Source organism: Solanum verrucosum, unplaced genomic scaffold, assembly GCF_900185275.1.
Source record: "Solanum verrucosum unplaced genomic scaffold, falcon-dt-bn FXZP01000281.1, whole genome shotgun sequence".
In the NCBI taxonomy this organism is placed as follows: domain Eukaryota; kingdom Viridiplantae; phylum Streptophyta; class Magnoliopsida; order Solanales; family Solanaceae; genus Solanum; species Solanum verrucosum.
In genome coordinates, this window is record NW_026020554.1 from 779,979 (window position 1) to 791,367 (window position 11,389).

An 11,389-nucleotide genomic window follows, 5' to 3' on the forward strand; every position below is an offset into this window, starting at 1 on the left:
ATATGAATGGAGGTGGTAAAGGACAAGGTCTTATATGGATTTTTTTTAATGAATTTAAGTTATATATATATACGGTATAGATGTTAAATAGGTGGATTGAGTTGAAATTGGAAATATCAAAATAGCGAGTGAGTCATTGACTCTCCTTCAAATTCACAATTTTTTTTTTGTTGGATTGAAATTGAGTAAAAATCGAGTCCTAATTCAATTCACTCAATTTTTAATAATTTATAAAAAGAAATTGTTTGTTTGAGTATCTAATATATAAAACATTTTTTTTATATTATGACTATATGTATAACATATTAAATAAACAAAAAAAAATCTCTTTTTAAAAATATTTAGACAAAATTTCACACTGATCAATCTGAATTACATATCAGCAAACTTTTTAAGTGAGTTGAATTAAGTTGGTCAAAATAAATTGAATTAATAAAATAAATGAATCATTAACTTGTTTAAACCGAAAATGATTGAGCAGATCATAAATAATCATAGATTGATTTGTTCACCTTTCTATATATATATATATAGAAATAATGTGCACATTTTGTTACACTAACTATGAATTTTAGTCAATGACAGTATGTTAATTACTATTTATACTTAATTTCTAATCGATGATCATCAAGAAATTTATAGTGTGCATAAACATAAACACTCAAATGTAAATAAGCATTGCTTCCCCTGACCTCAAATCTCAAATGCTTTAAATACTTTTAATGAAATTTCTGACTTTATCATTATGTCTAGAAAAACTTAGAAAAATGTGAACCGTCGATGGTGGGGTCCATTCGTTAGGTAAGAATGAGTCGAAATAAATCTTCCATATGCTAAATTTATTATACAAAATTACAAACCGTCCATGCTTTAACATATGGAGTCTATTGAAATAGTAATGGGGCCAATAAGCAATTAATAGAAAATTGTGGGGTTCAAACAAACACCGACGAAGAAGATATTAACCACCGTCCCTTGAGTCTCATAATTCTATTTGTAGCCCCACATGTTTGTAGTTTAGTCTCTTTAGTACCATTATTTTCTACAAAATGAAGAATGGTCGGTGATGTTGATGCTATTAAAGGTAAAATTTTGATATGTAAGTTTGTATAATGTGATATTATGCTTGTGAAAAATAGTTGCTATCAACGCGGTTCCACGTGGACAGTGTTGGTACAACATAAATATTATTTTCTTTGATACTTAATTTGATCTAACAGTCGTAAAATACGATAAAAATCATGAGAAATCAAGATTTAAATTTAATACAAACAAAAATGATAGATGTTTTCTTTCTATCGTCTAACCTTTGAATTTTGATAGATAAAGTTATTGAGAATATGTGTTGCTAGGATATAGCAAAGTTAATTGGTACATGTGCTTATGCAAAGTATAGTGTCTAACAAGTACACCATGAGATAGTCGAGGTGCGGACAATTGTTAATTGGTACACCCTTATTTTCCATAAACAAATTTTTATTTTCTGCCTTGATATGATTTTCAACTTGGATAATTAAGAGTAAATTTTAGGTTTAACAAACATAAAAATCATATTTGTTTGCTATAACTATAGTTTGTATAATTGCGCTCCATAGCAAACATAAAGTTTGTTATGGCTATTAATCTGTATATTTCGGTATACATATACATAAAAAATATGTATTCCGGTCTATTTGTATATTTCGTTATACAAATGGGTCTTGCATTTGTATATTTTGATATACAAATGGGTCTTGTCTTTGTATATTTTGGTATACAAATGGGTCTTGCATTTGTATGTTTCGGTATACAAATGGGTCCTGCATTTGTATATTTCGGTATATAAATGTGTCCTGCATTTGTATATTTCAGTATACAAATGGGTCTTGCATTTATATATTTCAGTCTATTTGTATATTTCGGTATATAAATGGGATGGCAAAAAACATAGAATGTTTGCTGTGAATTACAAATAAAAGAGAAACTATTGCTATAACATTTAATTTGAATTAATAATTTGCTATTTCATACAATTTTCTCATAATTATATATGTATGCCAAGAAAAGCTTTCAGGCTAACTTATATTTCAAAAATTGTTTGAGAAACTAAGGACCACCCAATTCATATAGGGATAAATTATAAGAAAAGAAGAAATGGTTCATAGAAATTGTGTTTATTATCTCCTCCGCTTAAGTCATGTAGGAGGAAAATAAAGAAAAGCTTGATATATTCAACACGTATATGTATATACCTAATAAAATTTATAAACTTGACGATTGAAATACTCGAACTTAATAGCTTTGGTTCAATTCTATATTTGTCTTTTCTTTTTATTCAATATGTGTAAATTCTTAATCTATAACCTAGTAACTTAAAAGAACTAGAACCCCAAGCTCATATATTTCTAATTCTAACTCCATTTGTGCTAGTATAATTAGTTGAATAAGACTTGAATTTTTTTTTAATGAAATTCACTCATTTATAAGTACGTATATTAGGTTTTTATTTGCTAGCTAGCAAGTCATGATCCTCTAGTTAATTAAGAAAATTAAATTAGTGTTCCAAAATTGCACGCAAAAGTATATATAATTGTGAGATACAAAACACAACCACAAGCTAATCTATTCAATTCATGATTGTGTAATAGACTATCTTTCAATTAGAGAGAGAGAGTGTGTGCGTATATATATGTGTTAGATAACCATAATCATTTCATAACCTAGAGATTAAGGAAATTTTAATAATTGTATTTCCATTAGAATACACTATCCTAAAATTGTTGAGTTAAAACAACTAAAAGATCTTTTTTATACAATTTAATATTGTTATTTTAAGTCAAACTAGCATGATTTTTCAAAAAAAAAAAAAAAAACTCACAACATTAAGAGTATTTTTACACCTCTTATGTAGTTTTCTTTCTTTTCAACTATCGCTATAGGACTTTATTCACACACCCAATAATCTTCCCCTCAAACGTATCACTAGTAGATCTAAAATTGTAGATGAAAATCAATTGATAACATCATATTGTGAGGAAATAAAAGAGGGATGAAGAAAGTTGGCCAAGGACATAAGGTAGGGCCAAAAGGATTGGTGCATTTTTTTGTTTTTGTTATAGATGGTCAACCCTCATCATCAAGATTATTTATGATCTAGTATGGAAGATTTTAGTGTGTTTGTTACTCACACCATTCAAATATTCATTAATCATCAAGACATACTAATTTTCTTTTTGTATGTATATCCAAAGCTATGTATAAAGATGGTAAATTGGTTAGTAGACGAGTAAAAATATATATTTTTTTTCACGCAATCACTCAGTCATCTTCATATTTATCTCCTCAAATCATTATTAGTTGTTGAGCTAGTTAAAACGATTCAAAGATAATCTTAATATAATGTGATATTTTTTCTTTTAAGTTAAACATGTACAATATTTTTCAAAATGTCTCACGTTATTAATAGTATCTAACACTTTATAAATATCTTACTTTTCTTTTCTACTTTATATGTGAGACTTTCATTTACATACACCCAACAATTTGTTCTTCAAACAAAGCTCGACATGACCCATCACAATCCACGGACTAATCTAGATATTTATCATGCGCCGCTAGCTAGCTCACATATCATCCGAACATTTATGACCAACAAAACTCACTTGTTCGTTTTCTATGTCAATGACTTTTTGACTCATAAATGAATAAATTAAAGGCATTGTATCAAACTTCAACGCCTAATTTAAAGACACTATATCAGAGTCAGGTATACTTGCATTAAAGTTTAAACATCCAAATAATCACAATTCTTTTCACAAACTACTTTTAAAAAAATATATTTTTTAAAATTTTGTAGTGTGATTTTTTTTAATTTTTTTTTTTGGGCAACATTTTTATTAACATTTCAAAATTGATTTGATATACTTCAACTTCCCTTCCTTCCACTCCATAGCAAAAGTTCCCTATAGAAATCAGCAACAATGAAGATGAGCAGTACGCAAGGTCCACACTCTCTGGCCTTTCGGGTCATGAGACTCTGCCGTCCTTCGCTTCACGTCGAAATTCCGGTCCGATTTGACCCTTCCGATCTGTTGTTCGGTGAAGATCTCTTCGATGATCCCGTCGCCGCTTCTCATCTCCCTCGACTCCTCGCTGACACCGTCTCCGCCACCGCCGCTGACGGTAGTACCACCTCGGCTGATCCATCGGATCTCTCTTACCGGAATAGATTCCTTCTTCAGCATCCATCTGATTCTCTTGGCCTCCCTGGTCTCCTCCTGCTCCCTCAGTCCTTTGGGTTAGCTTCGTTTTGCTTTCTCTATCTTAAATGTTAGTATTCTGGATTTAGTAGTGGTTTGACTATAGATTCCAAATATAGATGGACACTTCATTTTAATTTACGAAGATGGATTTGAAAAACAGGTTTGGAGCAATTTTCCAAATTTGGAATAACTCCAAGCTGGGTTTTTGAAATAAAGTGAAAACGCTCTTGTGAATGTCGCTACACATAGTATCTGGATTTAAAATCATTACTTCCTTTCTTATTTTTGTAAGATACTATAAGGAGTAGTTAATATTTTTAGTTACATGATTGTAACTTACAGTGCTACTTTTTATGCAGTTTTAAAATGTGGACATTTAATTTTTAGAAATTGAAAGAAGTGATGTTCAAGTTGCTATATAATTGGATGTTTGGCCCTGTACTGTGATATCAGTCTTTGGGTTAGCTTCATTTTTCTCTGTCTAACTAAAACGTTGTTGCATTGTATCTGGATTTAAAATCAGTGAGTGCACTTCTTAAGATGTGCAGTACCTACTTTTATTGTAATTTAGAAGGCTATTACTATTTGGATAGTTCAATTGGTTTTAGTAGTGTTATTTTTTAAGTGCACTTCTTAATGTATACTACTTCTCAGTCATGATGAGATTGCACCAGGGATCAACCCTTAGTCCGTTCTTATTTGCCTTAGTGATCGACGAATTGACACCACATATTCAAAGGTAGGTGTCATGGTGTATGCTATTTGCAGAGGACATACTATTGATTGACGAGACACGCGGTAGAGTTAACGAGTGGCTAGAAGACTGATGACAGGCCTTAGAGTCTAAAGGTTTCAGATTGAGTAGGACTAAAACTGAGTGCCTGAAGTGCAAGTTCAGTTTGAAGATCGATGCAAAATCCATAATCAAGAAAGGAAGTTTCAAGTTACTTGGGTCCATAATCCATGGAGACGAGAAGATTAATTATTATGCCACGCATCGTATTATAGAGGGTGGGTGGAGTGGAGGCTCACATTTGGGGTACTATGTAATAAGAATGTGTTGCTAAGGCTTAAAGGTCAATTCTACCGAGTGGCGGTTGGACCACAATTGTTGTATGGGGCAGAGTCTTGGCCAACCAAGAACGCCCACATTCAAAGGATGAATGTTGTGGAGATGAGGATGCTCAAATAGATGTGTGGGCATATTAAGAGAGATATGATTAAGAATGAAGTTATACATGGTAAGGTGGGAGTGGGGCCCATGGTGGATAAGATGAGGGGAATGAGGCTGAAGTAGTTTAGGCATGTGAGGAGGAGGTGCATGGATGTGCCAGTAAAGAAGTGGGAGAGGCTGACTATTACATGAGTTAGAAAAGGTAGAGGTAGGCCGAAGAAGAACTAAGGGGAGGTGATTAGACAGAACATGATGCAATTTCAACTTACTACAGACATGACCCTAGATAGAAAAGAGGACAAGGATTAGGCTAGAATGTTTGTAGGTAGCCGAGTGTTGTCGCACTTCGTGTGAGAGAGACAAGGGGAATAAGCCTCCTTTCCGCTTCTCCTTATTACTAGTATTATTTAGTAATCGTGTAATTTCTTATCGTCAATGTGTATTACGATCTGTTGCTTCATTTGCTTTGTATTTGTTAGTTTGTTGTCATATTTTGTGTTACCATGCTACAAATTCTTCTCTTTTCTTTCGAGCCGATTGGAAACAACCTCTCTACCCCCACAAAAAGTAGGGGTAAGGTCTGCACACATCCTACCCTCCTCACCAACACTTGTGGGATCACCCTGGGTATGTTGTTGTTGTAGTATTTCTTTTTGGAGGTCCAATAGATTCTTGTAAATTTGTAATAATTTAAAATTACAAAAGTTGAAACTTATACTCCCTCCGTTTCACAAAGAATGGTCTAGTTTGACTTGGCACGGAGTTTAAAAAAGTAAAGAAGACTTTTGAATTTTGTGGTCCTAAATTAAAGTTATGTAAAATGTACAAAATTGCCCTTTAATCTTGTGGTCTTAAACATGCCACGTGGAAAACTGAAATTAAAATGTTACCAAAAAAAGAAAGAGGTCATATTTTTTGAAACAGATTAAAAAGGAAAGGAGGTCATTCTTTTTGAAACTGAGGGAATAGTATTACTATTGTTTATGTAGTTTTTAAATGTGGACATTTCATTTTTAAAATTTGAAAGAAGTGATGTTCAAATTGCAATGAGATTGAATGGTTTGAGCCTTTGTACTCTGATATCCGTTATTCTTTTTGAAATGGAGTATATATTATCAAAAATTTTGTTTAAATTTTCTACATATATTCGAACAAGAAATAATGGGAGATGTGCAATCACTGCTTATATGCTGGATTTGTTGTGATTAATTATTGCTCTTTTCCTGTTTTCAATTTATGATCTGCAGGGCAATATATTTGGGAGAGACGTTCTGCAGCTATATAAGCATAAATAACAGCTCCAATTTTGAAGTTAGAGATGTTACCATCAAGGTGATTTGCTTGCTTCGCTGATTACATAAGGAGCTACTGTAAATAGTGCTAGAGATTCTATGAATGTATTCAACCTGTAGATAAGCAAGATTCTCTTACAATTTCAACTGAGGTCATAAAATTTGTCAGGTGGCACGGCTGAATTCCTGCTCTCTCGGAAGTCTTAAATGAAGCTTGTGGTTTTACTCTGTTTGAGTTACTTTGTGCATTTTACCAATATTACCAACTGTTAAAAAAAACACAAATAAAACCATAGGAGTAGTTTTTTTTTTTAAACTTAGTGAACCGTCTTACAAGAAGCGTGTGCTTCTGGTATGGAAACTTTCATGGGAAAAATAGTAAATAGAGAACAGCAATGTGATAGCAATCTTCTGGTCTTAGGGTCACATTTGCATAGTTAGAAATAAGCACACACAGAGGACATTCTTGACAGAGTAGATATATAGACGAAACATGCTATGGCATTTTGTATAAGCCGTGACCTTTATGCTCTTGATTGATCATTTGTGGCTAAACTAAGTTCTTTATAAAAAGCCATTAGTTAAAATTTCATTTATTTGGAAAGTATGTTCCGGATGTATCTTACACTGAAGAAAATGAATTAGATCAATGCTCACAATTGAGTCTTATGTTGTGAGTGTATGAACATTGGAATGTCTCTTAAGCATCGATTATGAAGCTTCAGTTTCTGTTAGTGGATATGCTATCATTTTGCTACAATGTGTCTAGCTTAAAGCGCTTCATAGGTAATTGTCAAGTGAATATAAAAGGCTTAGGAATTGTTAAGTCAAAAAAAGGTGAGATAAGATCTGCCGATTTGGACCTCAAGAATCTCTGATTGTGAGTCAAGTTAATACTGGGATCTTACTTTTCATATATCTTATTTCTCATAAATCATCAAAGTTGGATGAGCTAGAAACTGTCATACCTTTGGAATTGGAGTCCTTGACTGTAAGAACCACTTTATAGAAGTGATATTTAATTTTCTACAGGCTGAAATCCAAACAGAGAGGCAGAGGATACTTCTTTTAGATACTTCTAAATCACCTGTTGAATCAATACGTGCTGGAGGTAGATATGACTTCATTGTGGAACATGATGTGAAAGAACTTGGTGCACACACGTAAGATTCATCATAAAAATTGGCGTTCTATGTTGATAGTAACTTTCTATCAATATGATAGTTTACTTATCCAATTACTTCATTTTCTAGGTTGGTCTGCACTGCTCTTTATAATGACAACGATGGTGAGCGGAAATATCTTCCACAATATTTCAAATTTATGGTTGCGAATCCACTTTCTGTTAGAACAAAGGTACATCAAAAAAATCCAAGCTGTTTGCATGGTTAATGTGACATGATTATATATGCTTTATTTTCAATGTATAAGGAACAGTTTTTACTTTTTGTCTTAAAAAAAAGGAACAGTTTTTACTTTTTACTTTTTTTGCTGCTGTTTTAATATATTTCATATTTGGTATCTTTATTATTTCTCAAGTCTGTTCATACTTTTTCAAGATAATAACTGCTAGTTTGTTTCTGCAGGTCCGCGTTGTTAAGGTAGGTTGGTTCAAGCTCATTGAGTGTAAGTTCATGATCTGGCATTCATACTCTCATGTTGAAATTCTAAAGAAAATGGGTCAAGAAAATTCAGTTTTTGTATTCAGTATTTCAATTTCATTGGTTGGGATGTGTCAGTTAAGGCCAATTTGTGGTTACATTCAGCATACTACATCTGACTTGCCACTTTGGAATATCTGCATATTGCGACCCCTAGATATCATTTTCTTATATGTAATGTCAGTTATATCAACTCATCTTGGCAGCTTTTTATGGCTAAAAGGATCATGTGAGATCACATTTGATTTTAACAGTACAAACCATCTTGACTCTTGAGAATCATTTACCAAGAAGCAGTGATCTCAGCTTCTGCATTTCTCATACTTTTTCTGTTCATGACACTAAACCCTTTTTCCTATCCCAGGAAACCACTTTTTTGGAGGCTAGCATAGAGAATCATACAAAATCTAATCTCTATATGGACCAAGTTGATTTTGAGCCAGCTCAGAATTGGAATGCTACAATACTAAGAGGTGTTGATCACCATCCAGAGAGCAAACAACCAATGAGGTTGACTGATAGATATTCTCTCTTGTACCATGGGAATTGCAACATTTTTTTTGGTTTAAAATTTTGACATGTTTACCAATTAATTTTAGCAGTCATCTTTGTTCCCTTGACTAAACTTTGCTGATCTATTTGATCTGCCAGTGATGTATTTAAGCCTCCTATTCTCTTAAGATCTGGGGGCGGGATCCATAATTTCCTCTACCAATTGAAGTTATCATCAGATGGCTCTCCACTGCCGAAGGTGGAGGGAAGTAATGTCTTGGGAAAACTCCAGATAACTTGGCGTACAAATTTGGGTGAACCCGGACGCCTTCAGACACAACAAATTCTTGGAAGTGTAAGTGAAGTGATTTCTAATATTGAAGTTTTGATGCACTCCTAAGGTATTTGTTTCACACCTTGCAGCCCATTGCTCAAAAAGACATTGAGCTAAGAGCGGTGGAAGTGCCATCAATTATCATGCTGGAGAAACCTTTCGTGGTAAGACTGAGTTTATGTCTAAAAAAGTAATAGTAGTCCATTTCTCCTTATACAGTGCTGACTGCTGTTTGAAACTAGTGTTTTGGGGATTATTACGAGAGTCCTTTTATCTATGGAATGAGTGAGAAAGTTTGTTCATGTGAGTTGCATTTGCTAGTTTTCATATTCTGCTTGTGATTGGTCTGTCATGAATTCCGATGTCTTTGTGGGCGCCTCTGTAGGTACGTCTGAATCTTGCAAACCAGACAGACAGGGTGCTGGGCCCTTTTGAAGTTTGGGTGTCACAAAGTGACTCACTTGATGAGAAGGCTATCATGGTTAATGGTCTTCTAACAATGGTGAGACACTGAAATGGCTTCTGCACTATCCTGATTAGCTTTATCCTCTCTCATTTGATGATCTAATGAAATTACTTTCTTTTTGTTGAAGTTCTTGTTTGGTGCATGCATTTCGTTCTGTTTCTAATTGTCGGACTCTCATGCTCAGCACTGTGGTTGTCATAATGTTAATTTTGCACTTTGATGTACAAGTTCAATTCTCTATCAGAATTTTTACTTCATCTTCGAGTCTAATTTCATCTGATTTTTTCTCTTTACAGTTGGCATATGGTTGCATCTGCATCTTTTTCTTGTCTATTCTAAACTTCTCTTGGTTGCAGCATTTGGCACAGGTGGAAGCATTTAGCTCTTCAGAATTCGAGTTGGTGAGGATAATCCTCTATTTATTCTTGTAAAATGGATAGCTCAACTGCTATTTTTTTTATCGGATATATCTTTCAGTCATTTATTTGATCATTCAGTTATTTCCTTGCATCATAAAATTGATTTTTGGTGCACTTTCCCATGTAGAATCTGATTGCTGTGAAGCATGGGGTACAGAAAATCACAGGCATTACAGTGTTTGACACGCGTGAGAAGAAAACATATGATTCTTTACTGGAGTTGGAGGTGAGTTTCAGCTTACAGAACAGTTGAATGCTTCTTTTCAATTTCATTCCCTTTCTATTACACCTTTTCTTATAGTCGAATGTGGTTGCACCCTTCTAACACATGATTGTCCCACACATTGTCGACCTACCTTCAGTATAGATCCAGACCACTGTCTACTCTCATTGCCACATGGTATTGACAAGAACATGTTGTCTGCTGGCAACTAGTGTTCCTAAAACACCAAGTATGAAACTCAAATTGATCAATGGGCACACCCTTAACTATTCATCCTTCTCTTGGCATTCCAAAATCAGCAGCCCAAAATAGAACTCACTGGTTACATCATGTTCGAAAAAGTATAGAAAATGTTGAATGTCTTATCATTACAGTTTTCATTTACCGTTTTGTTTTAACATTGTGTTAAGGAGGAATAAGTGCATATAATTTTATTCTGCATCAACTACAGGTATTTGTCGATTCACAGTAGGTACTTGAGCCAGACGTGGTTGCAAAGTAATAGGGACACTGATCTGCTTGAAGATTGGAGTTACCTTTGATCGAGAACTTTTACAGCTCGGAACATCACAGTTAAGATCTAGACAGTTCCTTGTTAAAGGGATTCTCTAAATGCCAAACAACAAGAGGGTACTTGCCTGTTCAATAGCCTCAATGTATCTTGGCATTCATCCAGAAGATCTTCAAACTATTAACTTGTGTTTTTCTCGATCGATCGACAGTGTACACTAATTATGCACATGTTATTTTCTCAGTATAGTTTTGTGCCTTTCCTCCTCTACCAATTGTGCTACAATATTGGGAAAGCTCATATTTTCTGTGTTAATTAGCTTTTTTTCTAACTCCCTTATGTTTAGGCTAAATTCATGAAGAGAGGTTTGAGACTTGAGAATGGTTAAGAGTTTCCCACAAGACACTTGAAAAAATTTGTTGAAAGATTGGTCAAGATAAACTGTTTTTGTAGTACTAAAATCTTTAAATAAAAACCATTTTGGACATTTTTATAATCTATATTATTATATATTATGTTAATTTTCCACTTCAAACTTGAAAATTGGAACATTTTTTTTTCTTCTATAAAGCTTCA

At 33.6% G+C, this 11,389-nt stretch overlaps 1 protein-coding gene across 1 annotated transcript; it reads left to right on the top strand.

Annotated features, from left to right (window-relative positions):
• Positions 1 to 3,932: 3,932 nt before the first annotated feature.
• Positions 3,933 to 11,078, top strand: LOC125810045 (uncharacterized). Its single transcript, XM_049489561.1, has 12 exons — positions 3,933 to 4,276; positions 6,663 to 6,747; positions 7,740 to 7,870; positions 7,961 to 8,063; positions 8,294 to 8,308; positions 8,733 to 8,878; positions 9,020 to 9,215; positions 9,284 to 9,358; positions 9,580 to 9,696; positions 10,017 to 10,061; positions 10,207 to 10,305; positions 10,754 to 11,078. Exons 1-12 carry the CDS (start codon positions 3,960 to 3,962, stop codon positions 10,772 to 10,774), a joined length of 1,350 nt encoding a protein of 449 aa, XP_049345518.1. The 5' UTR covers positions 3,933 to 3,959; the 3' UTR covers positions 10,775 to 11,078.
• The last annotated feature ends 311 nt before the right edge of the window (positions 11,079 to 11,389 follow it).